The following is a 27,423-nucleotide window of genomic DNA, read 5'->3' as shown; positions in this document are numbered from 1 at the left end:
TTACCTCCTCCTTCACTAGTTACTTCTCTTGCAAAACTCGTGATCAATGATCAAGGGCTTTCCTAATGTTGTGAGCAAATATGGTCTTGGATTGCATTATAGGCCCCTAATGGAACACAATCCAAGAGATGTTACCTCCTCCTTCACTAGTTACTTCTCTTGCAAAACTCGTGATAGAGAAAAGGATTTACACATTACGGAGATTCACTTGTGAAGATTTCAACCAAACATCTCTATCAAAAAATGCAACATAATCCTTGGATTGCTAACCATTGCAACACATTACAGAACATGAATAAACCAACATGTTGGTGACAAAGAAGACTACAAGCTATATGGAAAAGTAGTCTTCCCCTGAAAGAGAGGTTATTCTTGTGACATGCCTTGGAGAGATACTACCTCTTGGATGTTACCCTGAATCTCGTCACATGCATCGACTCTATGTATAAAATGTACTCGAGAAGCTAAGACTCTTGCTCATCTGCTTCGAAATTGTCAACATACTACATCTCTACTACTACTTGATGGAGCTTAAAAAATTCAAGGAAAGAGAAAACCTCCACGTATCACACATTGGTTCTCTTTAAACAAAAACCTTACAAAACATCTAATCCAATCAAAAGAAAAGGGTCCTTACAAAACATCTAATTCAATAAAAAATGAAGGGCAAAAAGTGGGAAAGGGGAAGAAAAGAGCCAAAGGGAAAAGAGGGAGGGGGGGGGGGGGGGGGGGGGGTCCTATATCCACAATACCCCACCGGAGCTGACTGGCAAGCTGATCTAGATCCACTTGTACTCTTGACGCATAGTCTAAATTGTATATTCTTCCCTTTTTGGTGGGTTTCCCTCTTTGAGATTTATGACTAGTAATATAGAATTACAAAATATTAGTAGTGTTTTTTAGGCCATCCACTCATTCCATCTAATAACCTACGAGGATCCATCAATAGAGAGCCTGGAGTAGGTCCAAGGTTCAGAATTCAAATGGAACTCTCCACAACGGAAGTTACTTGGGACAATTGCACCCAATCAGGTCCAAACTACTTGCAAGAAATGATGGACATCTTCACACCTAGCCAAGGAGCAAGGACCTCCAAGGAAGTTAGGGCCATCATCAAACACCAAAAAAACAAGCTGGTTTTTGCATGGCAAGAATGGGATGTGAAGCCATGCCTCAGAACAAGGGCATAATGCTTCGTACTAAACAAGGAGGGCTTGCCTCTTTACGTATACCCTTAGTTGGCAGAAAGGACTTAACTTAGTAGGTAGCCAAAACGACTTTTTTACAAACCATTAATTAGTTTTGGGGGGGGGGGGGGGGGGAAGGAAAAGGGAAGGGTGGGGGAAAAAAAGCAAAAGGAGAAAGGGGGGGTAGGGGTAGGCTAGGGTAGGGTTGGGGGGGGGGAGGGGGGGATTTGTTTTTTTTAGTGCTTAAGGGAGCCCTAAGGGCAACCAAGGCGAATAGCCTAGTGGTTAAGCTTGTCTTTTTAGTGTCTACGGGCTGAGGTCAAATCCTAGGGATTAGGGGTGCTTTTGAAGCTAACTCGAGATGCTGAAGCATCTTGGGAAGATACTATGTATTGAAAAGTGAAAGTTGGAGCCAGTAGTAAGTATTATACCTATAGAAGGGCTGATAGGCTCCACATAACGAAGTATACATTTGGAAGTAAGAAGATTTCAAAGTGAATCGAGTATAAAACTTCAATAAACTTTACATTACTTTTTTTATTAAAACAAAAAATAAAAACAAATTACACATGAGAAGGGCAAATAAGAGACCTTCTGCGTTTCCACATATGGAGACAGATTTAGCACATTGACCTGGATTTGAGCATATTCCTAGAACATATCTGGATTGATGGCCAAAGCAGGGGCTCATACTTTGGGATTGCACATTTTGGGTTCTTCACCAACATCAATTCATGGTTAGATCCCAGAGATCCAACAATAGTTGCAACTATCAAACAATCTACAATCTCGAGTGGACTTTTCATATCTAGCCTTGTGAGCTTTCCGCATACATTTATACATTGTCACCAGTTGTTTTTTGTGAGACTTCTATAAACGCATTTTGTACGACAAAGCTGTTACACAACTCCCTGGCTACTATGGATATGCTCATTTGCCAAACATGGCCAACTAAATATGAATTGTGCATTATTGTCCCATCAACTTTGGGGTCAATGTGAGATTTGCAAAATATTCAATACACTTCAGTTAAAGGCCAAACATCATGCGATTCACTTCTGTAATGGGGATGTCTGAGATAGGGTCGACTGGCCTCTCATTCAGCGCAGCATCATTTGCAGGAAACATCACCGGAGCGCTTGTAAACTCATCTGCAAAATGCATTGCACCATTATCAAGCTCAGCAAGCATCCATCTATTAAAATCTCACTCACTCAGAGATGAGCTAACAAACGAACACATGCACACCCAACCACCTTCGTAAGATCCAATACAAATAATTAAGATGGAAGGAAGAGGAGAAAGATAATTGAAAAACAAATTTACAGAAAGGAAAAAATGGTAACAAAGAAAAACAACCAAACAAGCAAGCAAACATAATCACAAGTAGAAGTAGACCAATGCAAACAATCCACGCACTCCCTTCATAAGCATGCAGAAAAATGCATGCAGCTTGATCAGAGAGAAAGTACTAAGCTTACCACACAAGGAGTTCCATGAATCTGGTGGAATGGTGGCAATGTAATTTAAACTTGTATAAGCAATACAGATGAACACAATCAGCATTATAGCATAAGCAGGAAACGCGACAGCCCAATACCTGCCAATCCAGAGAGAAAGAAACAATACATACCTTTAGTAGAGACTCCAAGCTTTGGCACTTCGTTTCTGATTTATCCTACATCTCTTCGTATAGAGCAAAGTAAACAAGTTACCGACTAGGATAATAGGTGATGCCCATGGAGTAAAGCCAAGACTCTGGCAAATAGGCCCATCCGAAGAAAAGAACTACGTCAAAGCACACAATCATAAGGCAATGCTCTCTCTCTCTCTCTCTCTCTCTCTCTCTCTCTCTCTCTCTCTCTCTCTCTCTATTTTGTTAATCTGACTTGGTATCAGATACACCGCATTGTAACTTCCTGGTCTCATAGGTCACTTTGGCCTTTTGAAGACATTAATATAACATTTCATTTCTCTCTCTCTCTCTCTCTCTCTCTCTCTCTCTCTCTCTATAAATAAATAAATAAAAATAAAAATAATAAAATATATATATATATATATATATATCTGTGTGTGTGTGTCTACGCGCGCAAAGAAAGAGGCTGATTTTCATAACTTGAGAAACCCCTCAGAACGCCCAGATGGTGCCGATTTTGAGGGCAAATACGTCACTGATTACAAAGCAAGCCAAAAGGCGACATTGATAGGGGTTGTCACTGTCACGTGCACATTGCACTTGAGCCACGTGGACAAGCTACTGCTACAGGTCGTTGGGACTCTCTCTCTCTCTCTCTCTCTCTCTCTCTCTCTCTCTCTCTCTCTCTCTCTCTCTCTTTCATTGTGTTCAATTTCTCTCAAGTGAAGTAAAGTAACCTTGTGTTTGTGCGGAGTACTAGGCCAAAAGAAGACATTGATACGGTTGTCACTATGTGGTCGTACGGTGAAGTGCGGTATGGTTTCGTACAAGAAAATACGGTGTATTTCAAATTATATTATACAATTTGGATTAATACGGCATACCTGTACGACTTTCTCCAAGATAAGAGCAAGAAGTCAAAGGAATTCAAAGAGGGTGGACAATCAATAAAATTTGAATCCTTTTTTGGATTTCGAGATGCTATGAGGACTTTGGCCTTCATCCAATAGTCTGACATAGCCTTCTTTGAAGGGCATTACTGAGAGCACTCCAAGATCAGGAGGGTTGCATCGTTTTTAAAAGGAAATCCGCAAACATGGTGGTCCACTCTTCTTTTGAGGAAAGAAGCCCCAGTCAAGTGGTTGAAGTTCAAACGGCTCTTTATTTCTTCTTGGTTGACCCAGGAGTATGAACGAGATGTAAGAACCGCTTGGAACCATCTTCGGATGACCAAGGGAGATTCTTTGGATGCATATTGCGAGAGGTTTTGGGATTCTTTTCTACCGACCCCTTCGTTTAAGAAGGTCACCTTTAAAGAACACATTGAGCGGTTATGATGCGGACTCCCTACACAGATCCGAGATTACTGCCTTGAACAAAAGTCTGACTCTATTCAACAACTAATGGGTCATGTGAAACGGGGATTCTCGATACATTCAGGGAATTTGACCTACCCCACTGATGAAATTTTGACTCAGAGGACCAGACAAACCTCGAACACTGAAAATAGAAAGAAAAAGAATGCCTAGGAAAAGAAAGATACACGACCCCGATTGACTGTTAGAGAGAGGGATAATTATCTCAAAGAGGGGAATTGTTTTGGTTGCAAGGAACAAGGGCACATCTCCGCAAAGTGCCCCAAAAAGGCACAACGAGGATAGACTGAAGACAGGTCAGAGAGCAGCGGAGCAACGTGGCAGAAAAGGCAAGATGAAAGTAGGACTGGTACCGGATTGCATGGCAACCGACCCAGGCCAGATGGATGAAAGTACAGAACTTTGCCACGCTTGGGACAAAGTGAAAGATCAGGAAGCCCTTATCTTTTTTGGTGGAGGAGCCAAGTTCACTTGAATTGGCGGCGCAGCTAGAGATTACGCCCGACAAGATGGGGCCACCAGTGGAGGCAGTTCTAGTGGCGCCTAGATGAGATATAGCCATTAGGCCTCTCATTGGCAAACTTCGTTTGCATTGTCAAGGGTATTTAGGGCACGAGGACTGTTACATCATGCCTTTGGAAGGGTGTGACGTCCTCCTAGGAATCCCTTGGTACCATAAGAACAACGTCGTGGTCGACTATCGAGCCAAAATAGTGACTTTGACAAATGAGAAGGGAGGGTAGAAAAATTGCACTAGATGTAAAATTGAAGGGCAAGTCTGTCCCTTTTGTATCGGCTTCGACCGTTTCAAAATTAATAAAATCCAATTTTTTTCTTTACTTAATCTATTTGAAAGAATTGAATGATGAACATCGAACGAACATGTCTGAACTAGACAAAGAATGACAATATTTTCTACACACACATGCTGATTGTTTCTCAGAAGGCCTGCCAAGTGAGTTGCCCCCATCTCGTCCTGAGGACCATACTATTGATCTGATTCTTGGAGGCACACCAATGAACCGGCCACCTTACCGTGTTAGCCGCTACCCTTTACTTGGATATATTAGTCTTATGCCGTTGTACAATATCACTCTAATTTGACCAAATCTCTTGGATTGTTACCCACTTGAAGGTTTTTTTGTTTTTTTTTAAAGCACGCTCGCACTCTGCTCTCCCTACCCAATGCACCCCCCCTCCCTCCTGCTCGCGCCCCCATGCCTCCCCTCCCCCCTGCTCGTGCTGCCCATCCCCCGCCCATCCCTCCTCGCGCCCACCCACTCCCTCTACCCCTTACGCTCCAGCCCGATGTCCACCCAGCCCTCCTCACACATTTTCACGCGTAGTCCCCCCCCCCCCCCCCCCCCCCCCCCCCCCCTTTCACTATTCCGACCTCTGTTCTCCGGGTTTGGATTCCCTTCAGAGTAAGGATTTGCATCAGCAAAGGTCGCGCCAACACCCCGCCCGCCAATAGTTGCAGACACAGACGGACGCTCATGCTCCACAACAGAGGGACTCAGATGAGGCCCCCTCGCCCGACCGCGCCGAGCCCACCATCCGACTTGCTCTGTCGCCAGAAGAGCAAGCGAGCCTCGCAACAGAGATGGAGCGCCTTCAGGCCACCACTGTCATCTGCAAGATTATTGGCAACTGCCCAGTTGAGAAGAGGTACGCAACCTTTTGCAAGTCCGCCTTCTAGCAAAGGTGGGGAAGATCATTGACATCGAGATCCTCGGGCAGGGATACTATCAGATAGAGTTTGAGACTCCCGAGATTGCGGCCAAGATCATCTCGATGAGCCTGTTGGCCATCCGAGCGGTCATAGCTCACTTCTGACAGTGGAGCCATGGGTTCGATCCTGCATCGAATGTTCTTGTAGAGAAGGCAGACTTGCCTATTTCTGTATGCTTCCCCCTGAGGTGAGAATACTTCCTGCTTCTTTCCAGGAATGGTTCCGAGATCAGGACAATCTTGGAGACCCCGTACATGGCAACTTCAGTTGCAGCCAAGGCTGTCGGTGTGCCTTCAGCTCGCGTTCTGGTTCGTGAAACTCTCTCCCCCGAAGGTGGTCCTTCTACCTAGGGTGAGTGGGGGATAGTTACGCCAGAGGGTGGAGTATTCGGGACTCCCAAACGAGTGCTTCATTTACAGGCTAATGGGCCACTTAGCGAAGGCCTATCCTCGCAAGAGATCTCGACCCACAGCACATGCACAGCCTCCCAAGGCTGAGCATGCTCAGCAGACAGGTACCCAGGACATACAGGCTAGTACCTCGACAAAGGCCAACGATCAGCTAGCTTATGGCTGGTACCAGGTGCTCGGTCACCGTCGAGCGGGACAGGCTCGCCACACTGCCCGCCCTGATGGCCGACCTCCTGCAGCTTAGTAGCATTGGGTTCCGACAGAGAACCGTTTTGACCCCCTCCAACAGGAGCTGAAACGGGCCCATAGGGGGGTACGCTTTGGCTTTCACCTGGAATTCTTTACTTTAGACACACACAGAGAGAACATGCAAAGGAAACCTGCGACGGGAATTAACACTTAAGCACACAAACGGCTCGGAAGCTAGAATGCTCCGAGCAGACCTCGACAACCTGTAGGCCCCAAAATTGGCGCCCCTTTCGGTATTTCTTTATTCATTAGGAGGGTAAATTACAAAGTAGAGTCCTGGGGATACTTTACCTGTATCCCGCTAGATACTACCAGTTTTGGCCAAATTTCGGCAACATAACAGCCCCAAAACTTGCTTGAAACCAATTCCCTTGCTAGAACTCAATTCCATTGGCGTATACCCTCTAATTCCTGCCCAAAAAACAGTAAATTCAGCACGCTGTATTTACTGGTTTTTGCCCTGTTTTCAGCCCCAAACAGTCCCCTAGCTGTCCTCTGCCAATGGGGCACGATTCCCAATGATTCTAGCGTCCGTATGGCTGAAAAACGGTCAATTTACAACGCATACGCAGCGCTGAATTCGCACCTGTACGGTGAGGTTATGACCCTCACCGGTGCCTACTTTGAAGTAGCAGCTAGCTACCCTTGTTCCTGCTCAAGCAGGCTCTTGCCTCAGCACAAAAGCACGAAACCACACAGCTGAACATCAGTCAAATGAAGAGCCCTCTTGTGGGGCATCACATAACTGCACGTAGGGGAGAGAGAGCAGTGTGTAGTGTGCAGGGCATCACTCCTAGCACCACACTGTACATGAGAGGGAAAGAAAGCACTCCATAGCTCTTAACCTGTGACAAATTGCATAATAAAGCCTCCCCTCTCTTCAAATTCAGCGCCGCTTCTTCTGTAAGGGGCAAGTGCATGAAAATCTACCACTTGGCGCGATTACAAGCTTTTGCCCGTTTCAGGGTTGCCGCCTAAAAATCTCCCGACTGGTTGCTCATTTGACTTCGCAGCAGAGTTAAAGTGTTCCCCTGGTCATACCGAAGGTAATGACCAAGGTTGTAAGGTACGTAGTATTTGGTACGTGTTCGGTACGTACTGTACGTTGTACTGTATAGATTGGGCCATAAGGTACGTAAAACTCGTAGTATATTTTTTAAAAGCTAAAAATACAAAGAATTTCAAATTTATATACAACCTATCTAGTTTAAAAACACTGCACAATACTTAAACATAACCACAACTTTCAAAAAACACTTAAAATCACCCCACAAGTTAAGTAACCGCTAGATAACTCTGCAACACAATTAATGCACACTTCAAAGTTGAATAGAAAACTTACAATCTTTTGCGAGGTCAGGACTCTAGAGTGCCTCCTTGCAGACTCCAAACACAAAGGGAGAGAGGGAGGGAGGGAGAAAGAACCTTATCGGTGGAGGCAAATCCTTCCTTAGTCTCTGTGCAGAGACTCTATTCTACTCTCTGGTTCTCTGTTGTGATAATAACCAATATAGGATAGGTGGACTTATTAAAGGCCTCGCCCAACCAGTCCGACCACGGGGAATAGACACCGTTGGCGAATTTATTTTTTATTTTTTATTTTTTTGACACTGGGTACGTACGGAATCGTACGGTACGTATGGATACCGTACGGACGTACGGTACGGTACGGAACCAGACCGTACGTACGTACGGAAACAACCTTGGTAATGACGCGAACACATTTCACGGCCCAAAATAGCAGTTCCCTCATTTTGAGGGGATGCTTCCGTTGGGCTCCCACTGGTCATCTTGTTAGGGAATAAAGGCCTAAGTGCCTTGTACTTATAACTTATAAGTTAAAAAGACTTATAAGTGAGGGGGCCCAAGTGTGAATGGCCCCCTAGTCACTTACTCATATACTCAAATGTGAAGCCCAAAAGAACAATAGCGTGGCTTCTTCAGCGCCTCTCTTCTCTTCTCCTTCACTCTCATTGCATAGGACAGCAAGTGGGCTCTCTCTCCTGCTCCCTCACACATGGTATCAGAGCTTTAGGGTTTCCAAGAGAGCCATCTTCGCAACACAGATCAGAATTCTGTTCTTGCTCGCTGCGGGAAGGATATTCAACCGTTTTCGATCAACTCTGTCGCGAAGGGATCCTCTCACCATGTAGAATCGACCTCCGGTGACAGTTTCCCCACAATTAGGGTTTCAAAAACTGGCGAACAGCAGCCTATTTCTGCTGAAATTGACCAATTTCGGGGTCAATTTGATGCAATTTCATTAGGGCAAGTCTCACAGGTCAATCTTACAGGTGTTTCCACCAACGAGGTTCTGAAAATTCAGCAAAACAGGTGTTTACAGGTCTGATTTTTGCCCTAAAACAGGGAATTTCAGCAAGCAAATGATGTATACACCTTGTGGAAACCTTTGGTAAGGGTTTGGCAGTGAATGTACGCTGTTTTGGGGTGATTTCGCGTGAAATTTGCTCGCTGTTTTTCTGTAACAGCAAGCTGTTTTTTGCCCGATTGCGCACATTTGGGCGTGTTTAGGTCGGCAAAACAGGGTTTCAGTGTTTGCAATCACTCAGAATGGCTTCTAGCAGTGAAAGTGGCAATTTGTTGCACATTCGCAAGCTTGAAGGTGCCCATAACTTTGCTATATGGAAGAAGCAATGTTATAATGTGATGTTGCAGAAGAAACAGGCGAAACCTATTAAGTTACAGGGTGTGAAACCGGTTGATATGGAGGTTGAAGAATGGGAAGAAGTGGACGAGTTGGCTCGCTCCACGATCATGCTTTCGGTGTCTGACAATTTACTCTTCAATGTAGAGAATGAACAGACAGCATGGGGCATGTGGAAGCGTTTAGACGAGTTGTATGCACAGCAGAGTGCTGCCAGTAAAGTGTATTGGCTTAAGAAGCTTATGGATCTCCGCATGAAGGAGGGCACGCACATGTCAGTGCACCTCAATGAATTCAATTCTATTTTCAGCCAACTGACAGAGCTGAAATTCACGATTGATGAGGAGTTCAAAGCTACTTTTCTGCTATGCACATTGCCCGAGAGTTGGGATGTATTCCGGACAGCTCTTAGTAACTCAAGTGCGTCACTTAAGTATGCAGATGTAGAGAGTTCTCTCTTGATGGAAGAGATGAACAGGAAGAACACCACAGGTGGGTCTTCTAATGCATTGCACTTGAGAGGCAGGTCTCAACAGAGGGAGAAATCTGACAGTAAGGACAAGGCACGCAACAAATCTCGTAGGAAAGATGTTGTGTGTCATCATTGTGGAAAGAAAGGGCATTATAAACGGGAATGCTATGAGTGGAAGAAAGAGAAGAACAAGGGTGCTGAAACTGATGCAAAGGACAAGGGAAATGCCAAGAAGAGCACTGTGTTGATTGAGGAAATCAATGTTGCTAGTAGTTGTGACAGTGACAGCAGCACTGATGTACTCAATGCCTCTTCTGTGGATGCACATACCCTTGCTATGGGTTCTGATGTGGACATGCATACTTGGATTCTTGATTCAGGTGCGTCCTTTATGTAACACCTCATAGGGATTGGTTTACACAGTACCCAGGTGAGGTGCAGGGCACTGTTTATTTGGGAGACAACTATGCATGTGACATTGCAGGTATTGACAGTGTCCAGTTTTCTTTTGCTGATGGTATGACTTTTGTTTTGCACAAAGTGCGTCATGTGCCACAACTCAAGAAGAGTTTGATTAGTACAGGGCAGCTAGATGATGCAGGCTATCACACCACTTTTGGTGATAGCAAGTGGAAAATTTGTAAAGGGGCCCGGATTGTAGCCAAGGGTTGTAAATCGGACACTTTGTACCCTTTGCATGTATCTAGTGTGCATGACCATGTTGTCGCCGTAACCGAGCAGCCAAGTGTTTCTTTGTGGCATGGCCGGTTGGGACACATGAGTAAAAGAGGAATGGAAACTCTGTCTCGTTGTGGTTATTTGCCGTGTTTGAGGTATGCTGATTTTTCTCACTGTGAGCACTGTATTTATGGTAAGCACAGTCAAACACCGCACAAAAGGTCTCTTTCTTTGAAGTCTGACAGGTTAGACTTAGTGCATTCCGATGTATGTGAAATGCCACAGTTGTCCTTAGGGGGAAAGAAATATTTTGTCTCGTTTATCGATGATGCTACACGTAAGGTGTGGGTGTATCCAATACATGCTAAAAGCGATGTTTTGGATACTTTCAAGAAGTTTCTTGCGTTTGTTGAGAATCAAATTGACAAGAAGCTTAGGTCTTTGCGCTCGGACAATGAGAGGGAGTATGTATCAAAAGCATTTATTGACTTTTGTGCGACTAAAGGTATTAAAAGAGAGCTCACGGCTCCTTTTAATCCCTCTCAGAATGGAGTTGCAGAGAGGTTGAACCGGACTATCCAAGAGAAAGTTCGGAGTATGCTGTCACATGCTGCATTACCTCATGGTTTTTGGGCAGAAGCTGTGCAAACAGCTATTCACTTGATTAATCGCTCACCTAGCAAGGCTTTGGGTGGAAAGGTGCCTGAGGAGGTGTGGTCTGGCAAGCCACCCTCATATGCACATTTAAGAGTGTTTGGTTGTGAGTCCTATGTTCACATCCGGAGTGAACTGCGCACCAAACTAGAACCAAAGTCTCATAAATGCATTTTCCTAGGATATGGTGAGGATGGTGAAATGGGGTATAGATTATGGGATCCCGCATTACAGAAAATCATACGCAGCAATGATGTCATCTTCAATGAGAATTGCATGCACAAACAGCCCACAAAGGTCGAGGAAGTGCGCCGGGTTGTTTTTCGTGAAGATGTTACATATGGACAGCCAAGAAGGCCCAATGTTCAGCAGCCTTTACATGCTGAAAATGGTGCTGAAAATTAGCCATTAGCTGCTGAAAATCAGCCCCAACAAGTTGCCATTGATGCACCACAATTAGGGGAACAGGTTGATGCTCCTAGACCGCCCGTTGTTGCGATGCAACCGGCTGAACAGCCTGCTGTTTTTGATGGTTTACAGGCTGAAAATCCACCTGTTATGGATCATTGGGTGCGTAGGTCTACTCGGGTGACAAGGCCCCCCGATAGATATGAACCGTCTTTGGACTATGTCATGCTTACTGATTGTGGTGAGCCGTCTTGCTATAAAGAGGCTATGCAACGGGAAGACAGTAAGAAATGGTTCAAAGCAATGGTTTCGGAAATGCAGTCTTTGGAGAAAAACCATACATGGGACTTGGTTGATTTGCCTAAAGGGCATAAGGCTCTACCATGTAAATGGGTTTACAAAACCAAGGTCACATCTAATGCTTCTTCTAAGTACAAGGCACGTTTGGTTGCTAAAGGGTACAAGCAAAAGCATGGTGTGGATTTTGATGAGATTTTTTCTCCTGTTGTAAAGCTTGCCACATTACGTCTTGTTTTAGGCCTGGTTGCTTCTGAAGATATGGAGTTAAAGCAAATGGATGTCAAAACAGCGTTTTTGCATGGCGATTTGCTTGAGATGATCTATATGATGCAGCCAGAAGGTTTTGTGTCAAAGGGGCAAGAGAAGAAAGTATGTAGACTCTTGAAGAGCTTGTATGGTTTGAAACAGTCTCCCCGTGCATGGTATCACAAGTTTGATACATTCATGAGGTCTCAAGGATACAAAAGAAGTAATTCTGATCACTGTTTGTATATCAAAACGGCAAGTGATGAATCTCTTTTATTGCTGATTTTGTATGTTGATGACATGCTTATTGCGGGTAACAATGTCACGGAGTTGGATGCATTACAGCAAAGCTTAAAGAATCGCTTTGACATGAAGGATCTTGGTGATGCTAATCATATTTTGGGCATGCGTATCTCTCGAGATAGACCCAACATGCGTCTGTATCTATCTCAACGAGATTATGTTAATAAGGTGCTACATCGTTTTCATATGGATGGGGGAAAGGCACTTGGTACTCCGCTGCCTCCATATGTAAAACTGACTGCACATGACTGCCCAAACACAGATGATATGCGGGCTGAAATGGCCAAGATTCCTTATGCATCAGCCGTTGGCAATTTGATGTATGCTATGGTTGCTACACGTCCGGACATTGCATTTGCGGTGGGAGTGGTAAGCAGGTACATGAGCAATCCTGGCAAAAAGCATTGGGAAGCAGTGAAATGTATCTTGAGATACTTGAAAGGCACTAAAGACTTGTGCATTTGTTTTGGGAAGAGTGAGACATCTGTGCATGGCTTTACAGATGCAGATTTTGCTGGACATCCAGATTGCAGAAAGTCTACCTCTGGATATGTGTTTACATTCACAGGAGGTGCAGTTTCTTGGATTTCTAGACTGCAAAAATGTGTTGCTTTGTCTACCACTGAGGCTGAGTATGTGGCTGCCACTGAGGCATGCAAAGAAGCTTTGTGGCTCATGCGTTCGGTAGAAGAGCTTGGCATTAAGTCACCGGTTCCTGTGCTACACTGTGATAGTCAAAGTGCTATTATGCTTGCAAGGAATCCTGTTTTTCATGCCAAGACAAAGCACATAGAGGTGAAGTATCATTTTATCAGGAGTGTGCTTGATGACAAGAGCATTACACTTGTCAAGGTGCACACAGATGACAATCCTGCAGATCTTTTGACCAAGAGTCTTCCAGCAGAGCGGTTTGCATATTGCCGTCAGATGATGGGTGTTGGATGAGTAAGTGCATGATCAGCTGTTGTATCATAGTTAGCTGATTCTTTGATCTCCCAAGGTACATTGCCTTTAGGTGGGAGGTTGTTAGGGAATAAAGGCCTAAGTGCCTTGTACTTATAACTTATAAGTTAAAAAGACTTATAAGTGAGGGGGCCCAAGTGTGAATGGCCCCCTAGTCACTTACTCATATACTCAAATGTGAAGCCCAAAAGAACAATAGCGTGGCTTTTCCCAAAAATTCAACGAGCTCTCTCTCTCTCTCTCACGTTTTCTCTGCGTGAGCTTCTTCAGCGCCTCTCTTCTCTTCTCCTTCACTCTCATTGCATAGGACAGCAAGTGGGCTCTCTCTCCTGCTCCCCCACACATCTGACCAGCTATCCTCATTGGGACGGCATCCAAAAGTGCAATGTGGCCCAACTGTCGGATACTTTCTGTTGGTAGTCCCACCTTGACTTTATGCATGCATCCTTTATTGAGTTCACTTCCTAGTATCCACCAACTTGCTAAGTGCGACGGGGGGACCTACATGACCTTACACTGAACCTAGACATCCTCTTACTATACGAATTCCAATGCCGACCACCTTCCTGTCTGCGGGTGAAACTACCGTTCACATTGGCCATACAATGTCCGACCGTTTGCAACTTCAAAAAGAGCGTCTCAAAAATAAAACAAAAATCATTGGAAAGAAACCAACAACTAAGGTTAGCAGTTGTCACATCCTCGTGACATACCCCCCTCTTGCAGTTGCCACGTCCTCGTGACATACCCCCCTCTTGAAATTGCAAAAGCATACCATAAATACACGCCATTGATGATCTTGTGCTATCAACACTCTTTTATCATCGAATGTATACGCAAGAAAGGTCGTAACACATAGATACAAATGACTTAATGAGACCTTCATACTTTTGTCATTTCCATCCATTACACTGAATTCATATGTACATTTGATGTACTAGCTCCATCATTACCCCTCCTTTGCACACGTTGGGTTGGGGCATAAGTAGGTTGTAACCCAAAGGCTTCAAGGTAAAGCTGCAATACATTTGGTAACTCTGACAGTTCATGCTCTTCCATCCACTTTGCATCCATAGACGGATAGTTCTTAAAATTCACCAAATAGCGTCTTGCAACCCGTCCTATCCTTATGTGCCAAAACTTGCTCAGGTACCAAGATCTCATCAAGTTCCTCAACTTCGGGCTGATCCTCATCTGACATATCTTCTGGCACATCACCAACGAAAGGTCCTAGAAGACTCACATGAAACGCATTATGAATCTTCCACGCATCGGGCAATTCCAGCCTGTAAGCCACATCGCTGATCTTGTCAAGCACTTGAAAGGGCCCATAGTAACGCATACTGAGCTTAGGAAACAGCCGTTCCTTGCCCTTCATTTTCTTTAACCTTGCCTTTTCGAACCTTAACAGAACCCAATCACCAGGTGATAACAGCAATTCACGACGGTGACAATCAACAGCGTTTTTCTGCTTTGCTTGAGTCTTCTCCAAGGCAGCTTTAATTTTCTTATACATTTCATCCATGTTTTCAACATATCGATCTGCCTCAAAGATCTTGTTCTTTGTATGCAAATGGGAGGAACTTTTTTGCCGCCTTCAACAATCCCGAAAGGTGCTTTGCCAGTTGACGAATGCGCCGTATTATTGTACTCATACTCAAGCATAGGCAAATATTGTTCCCACTTGCCCTTGTTATCTGACACATAGCATTTGAGCAGATCTAAGACAGTAGAATTAGCCTCTTCTGACTTTCCATCAGTTTGTGGATGAAACAAAGACGAGAACTTGAGCGTAGTGCCCATGTTTTCAAACAATCCTCTCCATAACAAACTGGTCATAGGAGGATCACATCACTGATAATCGATTGTGGCATACCATGGTACTTAAACACATTGTACATAAACAAGCGTGCCATCTGATCAGATTTTATCTTCTTCCTGACAGCGATAAAATGGGCCTGCTTGTTGAACCTACAGATAATGGTCCATATACCATCATTCCCTATTGGCGTTCTTGGAAGATCAAAGATAAAGTCCATAGCAATGCTTTCCCATGGCTTATCCGGAATCGGCAGTGGTTGTAATAGCCCTGGTGCCTTTTGCCTGTCAAACTTGACCCTTTGGCAAATCACGCATGGTCGCACATAGGCATCCACATCTCTTCAAGGTAGGCCAATAGAAGAACGTCTCTACCGCTTTAACTGTTGCATCAATACCACGATGCCCTGCATACGGTGGGACATGACTCTCTTCCTTGACCTTATGTTGCAATGGCCTAGTGACACAAAGTCTGCCATGCATCATCATAAAACCATCTCTGAGGAGGTAGTGCTCATGATGTTGCCCCTCTTGCAACTGTTCAAAGATCCTTGCAAAATCTTCATCAGTAGCATAATGTTCCTTCATGTCATCTAGCCCATGATGATAAGGAATTGACACAGCTGAAATCTGTGGCTTTCTTGATAACGCATCAGCCACAACATTCTTCTTGCCTTCCACATGCATAATTTGGAAGTGGAACATGGAAAGAATGTTTGCCCATCGCATATGGTTTTCAAATAACTTTGATTGTGTCAAGAAGTATCGCAAGGACTGATGATCTGTTTGGACAACAAAATCAACACCTAAGAGGTAGTGCTTCTAGCTAGAAAGCGCATGAATCACGGTCAAGAGCTCTTTCTCATAAACTTGCATAGTCCTCTTTGGCCCTTGCAAAATTCGGCTTTCATAAGCTACTACCCGTCCATCTTGCATTAGCATTGCTCCGATGCTACTGCCACACGTGTCATACTGGATCACAAATGACATCCTGAGATCTGGCAAAACAATTACTGGATCTGAAGTCAACTTTTCCTTTAAGAGACTAAAAGCTGAAATCTCTTTTTGGATCCATCTGAAAGTAACCTCTTTCTTTTGCAAAGCGTAAAGAGGTGATGTTATCTCTGGAAAAATCTTGATAAACCTTTTATAGTAGGAACATAATCCCAAGAAGCTTTTGACATCATGCACAGTCTTCAAGTCTGGCCATGTCTTACCTTTGCAAGATCCATTCTGACACCATCCTTTGAGACTATGTGGCAAAGAAAGTGGATCTCTTCCAAGAAGAATTCACTTTTCTTAGGATTGACAAGTAGCCTGTGAGACTGCGTAGCTCTTCGAACACAATGGTCAAGTGACGCCTATGCTCCTCTTCATTCTTCGAATAGACTATCATGTCATCGAAGAATGTCCCAACAAACTGTTGATGCGAGCGGAAAATCCAATCCATCATTCTGTTGAACGTGGCAAGAGCATTTGTTAGCTCAAACGGCATCACTAGAAACTCATAAAGACAAAATGTCGTTCTAAACGCAATCTTGTGCACATCCTTTGGCCTTATACGAATCTAATGGTACCCACTCTTAAGGTCCATCCTGCTGAAAATTACAACACCCTCTAAACGATCGAGAATATCACCAATTCGAGGAATAGGAAACCTATTCTTGATGGTATTCTTATTCAACGCACGGTAAACAATACACATGAGCCATGAGCCATCCTTCTTCTGCACTAGAACCACTAGGGAGCAAAAGGGTGAAGAACTAGGCTGAATCAGCCCCTTCTCTAATAACTCCTCAACCTGACCCATAATCTCTTTCTGTTGCGCCGCGCTAACCCTGTAGGGAGGTCTATTTGGTGAGCTACACCCTGGCACCAAATCTATCCGATGGTCCTCAGGTCTCTCTGGCGGCAATTGCGACGGTAATGAATCAGAGAAACAATCACTAAACTCTCGCAAAAATGTTGACCTTTCTTTATCTAACACAGATAAATTTGACTGACAATTATCTGAGACATCACATGCAAAAATCAAGTACACAGAAAGATGATTCTTTATTACAAAAGTGATAGCAGAAGCAGATACAATAGGGACAGACTCCCCTTTGAGCTTTACATCCAAAACATGAGTTTTGCCCCTATGCTGAAGTGTGATCGTCTTGCCGAAGACATCTAGCACGCCATGCACTCTGAACATCCATGGAATTCCAAGTAGCGCATTGCACCCTTCCAATGGTATGATATAGAACTCTTCTGTGTCCACATATAACTGGATATGCAGACGCAGCTTTCCAATAATGTGAGTTACACACTCTGAGTGGCCAGGGCATGCCAACCCTCCCTGTGTTGTGTATCCCATCTCTTCAGCTCTGATGCCCAACTTCACAGCTAACTTTGGTGAGATAAAGTTGGCTTTGGCACCTGGATCAAAGAAGATGAGTGCCGTCTGATCCCTAACTTTACCCCATGCCCTGCATAACTCACTGGCATCTGTACTGGGCCTATCACCCACCATATTTGGCACCAAACCTGCCGTGGGTTTAGGCTTCTTGTCTTTCTGGTCTTCTTTATCATCTGAGTCAGCTGGTCTTTTCCTTTGTGGACAATTGGTAGCAAAGTGACCAGGTTGCTCGCATATAAAGCATATATTTCAGCCATTAGGACCTTCTTTTGCTCAAACGACTTGCGCACAAAGGGCTTCTTTTTCTGTTTCTTTGCCTATGCTCCAGAAGTCCCGGCTGAATCCTTGTCTTTGGTGGCCTTTTAGGACCCCTATGACGCTTTAGGAGCCGTTTTCATAAAGGACTTCTTCACTGAATTTTTCTTTTGCTCCCTTTCTCGTTGCTCAGAAACCCACTGTCCTCTCCTTTCAACAAGGCAAGACCAGTAGCAACTTCCATAAGCTGAGTGAGGGTAGCCACTCTGTTCTTGGTACACTAATCACGAAGCCCTTTAGGCAACCCACGACAGTACTTCTCTATTTGCTCTGTCTTTTGCATCAGGGGTGCGATATCTGGTTGCTGTCCAGAAAAACCAGCCATGCCAAAATGACCCTGTGGCACCCCAAACTGGCCCTGGTTGCACTGAAAACCCTGCTGCATGGCAACACTACCATACATGGGGTTTGGCATCATGCCTTGCATACCCCCAAACACTGTTCCTGGCATGTACGGCTGACTTCCAGGCGCATAACCAGCCATACTTTGGAACACTGATCCACCCCCGAAATACCCAGGATGTACCGTGGGTGGTGGAAAAACTGGGTGCATTGCTTGGTAACCAGTTCCCTGTCCATTCAAGACAGCATGAGGGCTCTGAAAGGTGGCAGACTGAACTAGCATAACCTGTGGAATAGGCATTCTAGCCACCTGTTCAAGCACAGGAGGAACTTGTTTTGGAGGCCCTGACACCGCAACATGCGAGTGTTCCCTATCTTGCTGAGTCGCATTAAGTACTTGGGCTTGAGCCTCAACAAGCTCTGTACGTGGTGTAGGTTGCCTATTTTGTTGTTGCACTGGTGGCGGTTGCAAGAACTCCCTAAACCTTGGATTCTGCACCAGTTGTGAAAAGACATTCACCGCGGCAACTAACTGTGTCCTGAACGCATCATCCTCAAGTTGCCCAGTCATAAAGCCCTGTACTACTGGAGGGACATTCACATCGACAGGGGACACAGACTGACGTGGCCGTGAGCTCTCGCCAATCTCGAAAACCATAGGTATTTCCTCTCTGTCCTTTGAAGAGGAACCCTCTTCCATAATGCCCTTCCCTTTGTCGGCCATAGTGTAATCCCATGTTCCTGTACTCTATGTCTTTACCCAAAACAACCAAGGCTCACTTCTTGAGGAAAAAGTGATTAATGTCCCGGCAATGGAACCTTGAAACCGGCCCGTAGGGCGATAGGCTTTGGCTTTCACCCAAAATTCTTTACTTTAGACACACACAAAGAGAACGTGCAAAGGAAACCTACGACGGGAATTAACACTGAAGCACACACACAGCTCGGAAGCTAGAATGCTCCGAGCAAACGCCGACAACCTGTAGGCCCCAAAATTGGCGCCCCTTTCTGTATTTCTTTATTCATTAGGAGGGTAAATTACAAAGTAGAGTCCCAGGAATCCTTTACCTGTGTCCCGCTTGATACTACCAGTTTTTGGCCAAATTTCGGCAACATAACAGCCCCAAAACTTGCGTAAAACCAATTCCCCTGCTAGAACTCATTTACTGGTTTTTGCCCTATTTTCAGCCCCAAACAGTCCCCTAGCTGTCCTCTGCCAGTGGGACACGATTCCCAAGGGTTCTGGCGTCCGTAAGGCTGGAAAACAGTCAATTTACAGCGCATACACAGCGCTGAATTCGCACCTGTACGGTGAGGTTATGACCCTCACTGGTGCCTGCTTTTGAGTAGCAGCTAGCTACCCCTGTTCCTGCTCAAGGAGGCTCTTACCACACAGCTGTACATCAGGCAAATGAAGAGCCCTCTTGTGGGGCATCACATAACTGCACGTAGTGGGGAGAGAGAGCAGTGTGTAGTGTGCAGGGCATCACTCCTAGCAACACACTGTACATGAGAGGGAAAGAAAGCACTCCATAGCTCTTAACCTGTGACAAATTGCATAATGAAGCCTCCCCTCTCTTAAAATTCAGCGCCACTTCTTCTATATGGGGCAAGTGCATGAAAATCTACCACTTGGCGCGATTACAAGCTTTTGCCCGTTTCAGGGTTGCCGCCTAAAAATCTACCGACTAGTTGCTCATTTGACTTCGCGGCAGAGTTGTAAAGTGTTCCACGGGTCATACCGAAGGTAATGACGCGAATACATTTCACAGCCCAAAATTGCAGTTCCCTAATTTTTAGGAGATGCTTCCGTTGGGCTCCCACTGGTCATCTGACCATCTATCCTCATTGGGACCGCATCCAAAAGTGCAATGTGGCCCAACTGTCAAATACTTTCTGTTGGTAGTCCCACCTTGACTTTATGCCTGCAGCCTTCCACCAACTTGCTAAGTGTGACGGGGGGACCTACATGACCTTGCACTGAGCCTAGACATCCTGTTACTATACGAATTCCATGACCAACCAACTTCCCGTCTGCAGGTGAAACTACCGTAACTGTTTGCAACTTCAAAAAGAGGGTCTCAAAAATAAAACAAAAATCATTGGAAAGAAACCAACAACTAAGGTTAGCAGTTGCCAGGTCCTCATGACATAGTTAACAGTTGCCACGTCCTCGTAACAGGAGCCCCCTGAGGAGGCCCCCTCTACCTCCTCCACCTTCAGAAGCCTCCGTGCGGCCGTCTCCTCCTCCTCCTCCCCCACCTCCACCCCCTGTTCCTCCTCTCTCCCCAGTGGGGCTGTGAGCCTCATCTCCCGATCCATCCTACACTCGTGCTCAGACGCACGGGATAGGGCACACATCTGCATCGAGACAATCTCTTGGTGGTGCTTTTGGTACGAGTCGCATGGCTCGAGAGGAACAACCCCACCTTAGGACGCCACTTCTGGTCCAGACCTCATCGAACCGGCCACCTTACCGTGTGAGCCGAGCCCAGAACGAAGAAATTATGAACCAAGTGACAGACCTCTTGGAAAAGGGTCTTGTCCAGCCTAGTACTTCACCGTACTGCTCTCCAATTGGTTTTGAAGAAAGACGGATCTTGGAGAATGTGCATCGATTATAGAGCTCTCAACAAAAACAACATCAAGAATAGATTTCCGATTCCTAGAATCAATGATATACTTGACCAACTACAGGGATCCTCGTGCTTTAGCAGGATCGATCTGAAAAGTGGATATCATCAGGTTGCCCACCACAAGATCGCTCACCGTCTCGGTGAGAAAAACAATTGAAATTGCTAATCAACCGCAAAGAAACCACTACTGCACATCACTGTCATTATAAAAAACTGCCCAGTCACCCAATAGAAAGATTAGTCGCCACACCAGCTGAAGCATCAGTCTCTAAAGGTGGAGCCATCAAATCAATGGTGGGGCCCTGCTGTATGTGAGCTCTCCTATCCGTAAATGGGCCGCCTGGGAAGGGACCAGCCACCTGCTGCTGGGTAGATGGTAGCACCTGTCCTGTAGTGTACTGAGGACGTCGAGTAACACAGCCATGGCGGTGTGCTCCAGCAATACCGTTGCAGCAAGTAACGTTCTGCATTTGAGGCAATGGTGACGACTAAAACCCCCGAGGATACTGTTGATTGTAGTACTGAACTCGAGTCTGTGGGTAGAGTCCCATAAATTGCTGAGAAGGACCCGTTGCTGCATTCCGCACTGGTGTACCTGCTCCAGTTCATCCATACCCCATACCCATCATCGTAGGCTGGGTTGCCCTATTTTCATGTAAGAGCAGTTCTCTAAATCCTTGTACCTGAGTTTGAAGGTCATTAATCACTTGAGACTTTAACTTCAAGGCCTGTTGGAGTGCGAAAATAGTAGCATCCCGATCGGCGATGGCGCTCTCAGCCACTCGCAGAGATCCCTCCATAGCTACGTAAGTGGCTGCGTGACACTAGAGTGTAGCTGCCAACCGCTCTGCTCCAAGCTCAATGGTGGCAATGGCTTGCCTGGACTCCTACAGTGTATCCTCAAATAGGCAAAAAAGTGATGTAGAGTCCGACACTGCGGAAGGTCCTGTAACAGTGTTAGGCAGAAGAGCGCTGGCAAGAGGTACTGCTGGTGGCACTGGGGTGGCGAGTGGCACTGCTCATGGTGCACTGGGAGCATGCCTCTCTGGTGGAGTAGAGACGGTTGGAGTGGCTGCAGCAGAACTAGGCGTAGGAGAAGAAGCAACTCCAACTGGGGCTCGAGAGCTAGTCACTGTGGTAGGAGTAAAAATAGCAGTAGTAGCGAGAGGAACACACGCTATAGAAGCCACAGCTGTGACATGCATAGTGTCATCTGCAGCACCTGAATTTACCATCGAACAAGTAGTTGGGGTACGTGAAGAACGTCCAATAGGTTGCTTCACTCGAAGCTGCTGGGTTTCAGAAACTGGCAGTGATACTAAAGATTCTACTGTGTCCTTCACTACTTTTGTCCTCGTTTTCTTTGGTTTCCCAGGTAGATCCTTTGTCTGTTCAATAGCGTTCCCATTTGCCTTAGAGCTTTTACGCCGTATATCCGCACCCACATCCATGGGGCTAACATGTATGTTAATGACCGAGGCCAACATGGGAGCTGCAAAGCATTGAAAGCTAGATTGCACCTGAGCTCTGAATCTTTTTGCCGGCGACTGTAAAGAGGTAAATAGAATTTGATGAAAACCACACGAGATGGTGTTGATGAGGCAGTATAGGCCATCGCAGTGAGAGAACGTAGTAGGTACTTCACATCTGCCCTTGCTTACTTTAGCAGCTCTGACCAGAAAGTAGTAGTTGAAAATGGCCCAGTGCTTTTTATTTCTTGCATAGTTAGTATGACTAGTACTAAGTAGCTCTTGCATGCTTCAATCGTCGCATCTTTCGAAAGTTGTGAATAGGTTCTCGTAGCCTGTTTTACTGCAGGAAAGGTTGTCATTCCCAAAGCGTGACCAATGCGTGTAGCCGTTAGTGGGTGCCCTTTTACTTTGGGAAAAAGCTTGAGAACCTCATGCACCATATCCACGGGAATATCAGTAGGAAGATCGGCCTCTGCTAATGCTGACGGACCTAGCGTACGTAGCTGATCCTTTGATAAAACTTCTTGAAGAGACGGATGAGGCTGCTGCAGATGGAAGTTCAAAGTGAATTTGGTTTGAGTTTTGGAGGAAGGAGGCCAAGGAATTTGATGGTGCAGCACCTGCGTGATGGCCTTCTTCTTTTTGTCTTTCACAGCATCTTCTTGTTCATCATCTTCCTGTTGAAGAGAACAGGCAAAGTTCGAGTCAGAGGCAGAGCCGGAGTCAGACGCTTTGTAACACTCATCACTGTGATCAGTGGAGGATAGATCAGTGAGGCCATGGCTGGAGGTTTCTACATCTTCTTCTTCTGTAGAACTTCGAGGTGTTTCAGTAGGTCTCTGTCAAGACAAGGCTTTCTTTTGAACCTTCTTGCTTGTACCAGCCATCCTAAATTGATCCTTTTTTTTTCCTTTTTTTTTTTTTTTAACTCACTGTGTGCTGAAATAGGTTCTGACTGAAAAGCGTGAGATGAAAATCCCCCAAAAAAGCGTGAGATGAAAAGCTGAAACAGCTTCTGCCTGCAAAAGGTGAGATCTATCCGTGAATAGGGATCGCCCGTAGGGTGAAGAGGGGCGCGATAGACTAACCCGATTACTGTAGGGAGGAAGAGGGTGGGCGATAGATTGCAGGAGGGGCGAGGAGGTTTGGTTAGGGTAGGGGCAATGGGCTTAGGATAGGGGCGAGGGTTATTAGATAGGGGGCGAGAGGGAAAAATTGGGAAGGGACGAGTGGGAGAGTTGTTGGGTAGGGGCGAGGGGGGATAGGTTGGGTAGGGGCGAGAGGGGATTAGTTGGGTAGGGGCGAGGGGGAAATAGGTTGGGTAGGGGCGAGGGGGTGTGGTGAGGGGCGAGGGGGAGATAGGTTAGGGTAGCGGCGAGGGGGAATTGGTTAGGGGCGAGGGGGGTTTTAGAGGGTAGGGCCAGGGAAGTACTGGGTAGGGGCGAGTGGGATTAGTGAGTAGGGGCGAGGGGGAATTAGAGGATAGGGACGAGGGGATTATTTGGGTAGAAGCGAGGGAGAATTAGAGGGTAGGGGTGAGGGGGAAATTAGAGGGTAGGCGGAGGGGATTATTTGGGTAGGGGCGAGGGAGAATTAGAGGGAATTAGAGGGTAGGGGCGATTAGGATCAAAGGGCATGATCCTAGTGCACCAGAGAGAAAGGAGAAAGGGAGAGAAAGGAAGTTGTAAAGTGCTGCTAGCATAAAAAAATTTGCATGCTTCCTTTAACTAGGATCTGGTCAATCAGAAAGGTTAGAGCAACCATTCCCAGCTTCGAGCAAACTTGCATGTAAGTGTGAGAGAGAGGGGAGGAGCAATGAAAGGAGTATGGCAACAGGAGTGAAGCTACGAAAGAGGTTGCACCAGAAAGGCAAGAAACTAGATGTGTGTGTGTGAGAGCTCACCAGAAGAGAGAGAGAGGGGAAGGGAGATACAGCAAAGCAGGTTTGAACGAGTTAGGAACAATACCAAAAATCAAAGATCTTTCCGACGAGAGCTGAACCTTTGACATTCAACAAATCCATGAGGAGAGAGAGGTAGTAGAAACAAGCAGAGCAGTAACGCTGGATCGTAGTAGGACTCCAAAAAGCTCAATTCTATCAATGAGAGGAGAGCAAAATTGATGCACGCAGTCAACGAGGAGAATTTTAAAGATAACACCAATTACAATTGAGATGCGACTGACATGAGGAAGATGTGAGAGGAGGGAAAAGGGAAAGCCGGAGAGAGCTGAGGACGGGACAGTCATAAGGTTGTTGGTGGAAGGGATAAAATACACAGATTTCTAAAGAGTCAGGGAAGTGAGTGATAGCACTTAATTCTTGATCCATTTACAAGTGGCAAGGGAACGCCTGCCAGAGTGAATGATTGGACAGCCCCTTGTGGTAAAATCTCTTGTACCATGAATGGCCCTTGCCACAGGCTGGGACCAACTTCTTAGCTTTTTTTAGATATTTAACTTGATAGAGTAGCACCAGTGTTCCTTGCGTTAATTTCGGCTTTCTGAGATGGCGATCATGCCATGCTTTGCGATGAAGTTGCTCGGCCTGCAGAGCATATGAAGCTAACATCCTGCTTTCTTCTAACATTGAGAGACGAGAGATGTTTGCGGAAGCAATCCCCGCTGTGACGTGAACGCTTCCCACTCTTGTTGAACCTGAGTTGAACTCATATGGTGCAATTGCTTCTAGACCGAAAGCTAGCTGGAATGGGGTGCAGTTAGTGGTTGCCTTGAAGGAGGTGCGATAAGCCCAAACTGTGCCGAGGATAGCTTGAGCCCAAGAAGTTGGATGCAGGTGACAAGCTTTCCTGAGAAGCGCGATTAGCATTTTGTTAGTACTCTCAGCTTGCCCATTTGCTCCAGGATAGTAAGAGCAAGATTTGCGATGAAAAATCTTGTAGCTTGTGAGGAGTGTGGAGAGCAGGTCGTTGACGAAATGACTACCTCGATCACTGGTGATTTCCAGAGGGCACCAAAACCTGCAAAAAAATATTTTCATACAAAAATTTTACGACAATGGCCGCTGTACAATCAATGGTAGCCACCACTTCGGCCCACTTTGTTGCATAATCCGTTGCTACCAGGAGATACTTACGATTGCCGGTTTGAGCAGGTGGAGTAATTGGACCAACAAAGTCCAAGCTCCATCGCTCAAAGGGAAACCACGCCATAGATACCTGTAGAGGGCGATTGGATTGCTTGCTAGACTTGGGCGCACATCGCTGACAGACATCACAAATCTTGACATGAGCAATAGTATCTCTAAATATATAGGGCCACTATAAGCCGATCTGTAAGATTTTTTGCGCCGTGATGTGGCCAGGGTAATGGCCACCTGTAGGACCACTGTGTGCATCTTCTAGAATGTGGTCTACTTCATAAGGAGAGACACACCTGTGCAGCACACCATCTGGCCCAGATTTGTAAAGTTGTCCGCCAATCAGAGAGAAGGGTCAAGACTTCAACAAGAGTCTTCTTTTTTGCAAGGGCGAAGCATTCTCAGGATATAGGCCAGTAGAGAGCAGATGTAACACATCTCCATACCATTATGGGGTCGTGTAGACCTTAAACAGATGACTATCTGAAAAGTCATCATCAACCCCAGTATCGGGCTCACCTGTATGTATGCGAGATAGATGGTCGGTCATGACGTACCACTTGCCTGGACTAAGAACTACTTCGAAATCGAATTCCTGGAATATCAATAGCCACCTCCAGACTCTTCCTACAACTTGGGGTTTATTCAGAAGATAGCGTAGCGCATCATGATCCGTGATGATAGTGAAGTGAACCCCTAACAAGTAATGACGAAACTTTTGTAAAGAATACGCCATAGCCAAACCTTCCCTTTCTATGGTGCTGTAGTTACGCTCTGTTTTGGTGAGCAGGCGACTTGCATAGTGAACACGGCGATCCAGGTTGTACTCCTTACTAGGCTGAGTCAGTACAGCACCCACAGCCATTCGACTGGCATCAGTATGCACATGAAAAGGGAGAGACCAATCTGGAGCCACTAAAATAGGTGCTTCAATGAGGCGTTTTTTGAGGTATGCAAATGCTTCAGCCTCATGTTTTGACCATTTAAATGGTACAGTAGCACTAGTGAGTTGGGTCAATGGTTGAGCCACCTGTGCATACATTCGTATAAACCTGCAATGATAGCCTGTGTGGCCTACAAAGCTCTGAACACCTTTCGGGTTGATGGGAGGTGGTAACTTCAAGATGGCCACGATCTTCTCTGGGTCAAGTGCTAAACCTTTGGCAGAAACCACATGGCCTAGAAGTGTGCCCTCAGTGACCAAAAAATGACATTTGTTAGGATTGAGGCGTGCCTCTTTGCACCTGAGGAAAACAGCACCAAGCTGAGCGAGGTGCTTCTCTAGATTTTCCACTGGGGTTGAACATTGAGCATCTGAGAAGGTCGAAAAATTGTCCATGAAGATGCGAAGATGATCCGTAAGTAAAGGACAGAATATGAGATACACTGCTCGATTGAAGGAAGGTGGAGCGTTTTTCAACCCAAACGACATTCCAGTGCAGATAAAAATACCCCAAGGAGTCACGAAGGCCGTTTTAATCTGATCACCTGGATGGATGCCCAACCGATTGTATCCACTAAACCCATCCATGAAACTGTACAATACATGTCCTGCTACATCTTCTAGCACACGCTCAGTAAAAGGTGTGGGAAAACCATCTGGGATAGTTACCTTGTTCAGAGCACGGTAATCTACACACATACGGATTTTATTGGACTGCTTCTTAGGCGCTATCACCATGGGTGATAACCACTCAGAGAGCTCCATAGGTACAATGATCCCTGCCTCTTGCATTTTTTTGAGCTCTGACTTGATAGCCTCTGCATACTTTGGGTTAAGCTTGTAAGCTCGGCCTCTGACAGGCTTAGCCCCTTCAACCAGAGGGATAGTGTGGACACCCAATTCCGGTGGGATCCCTTCCAAATCCTTGTGAGACCAAGCAAAAACATCTTTAAAAGAATGTATAAAAGAAACTACCTAATCAAGTAATGCAAGATGCTCCCATAACCAGGCTGCTAAGAGGACGTGCTGAGGGTTGTCAAGGTCACCCAGGTTGACTTCTTTGACCGGGTCAGGAGGTGTAACTGGGGAGGGTGCTTCGGAAGATGAAAAGCGAGCTGCC

General features: G+C 45.7%; 1 protein-coding gene across 5 annotated transcripts in view; it reads right to left on the bottom strand.

Moving 5' to 3' along the window:
• Window positions 1-1,965: 1,965 nt before the first annotated feature.
• The window catches only part of LOC147456092 (cullin-1-like), a 113,154-nt gene continuing 87,696 nt past the window's right edge, over window positions 1,966-27,423 (bottom strand). For 3 of the 5 annotated variants that reach the window (XM_086514658.1, XM_086514657.1, XM_086514656.1), the window contains exons 10-12: window positions 2,903-2,975; window positions 2,669-2,787; window positions 1,966-2,338 (exon numbers count right to left, since the gene is read on the bottom strand). In XM_086514658.1, coding sequence (XP_086370784.1) covers window positions 2,217-2,338; window positions 2,669-2,787; window positions 2,903-2,975 — 314 coding nt within the window. In that variant the 3' untranslated portion in view covers window positions 1,966-2,216. Of the gene's footprint in view, window positions 2,339-2,663; window positions 2,788-2,820; window positions 2,976-27,423 lie in introns of those variants that run through there. The other 2 variants (XR_015188428.1, XR_015188429.1) reach the window with 2 other exon arrangements.

The sequence above is a fragment of the Adiantum capillus-veneris genome, chromosome 6, assembly GCF_014529385.1.
Source record: "Adiantum capillus-veneris isolate H3 chromosome 6, ASM1452938v2, whole genome shotgun sequence".
In the NCBI taxonomy this organism is placed as follows: domain Eukaryota; kingdom Viridiplantae; phylum Streptophyta; class Polypodiopsida; order Polypodiales; family Pteridaceae; genus Adiantum; species Adiantum capillus-veneris.
The sequence above is the reverse complement of the archived record's forward strand: the minus strand, read 5'-3'. Positions and strand labels throughout refer to the sequence as shown.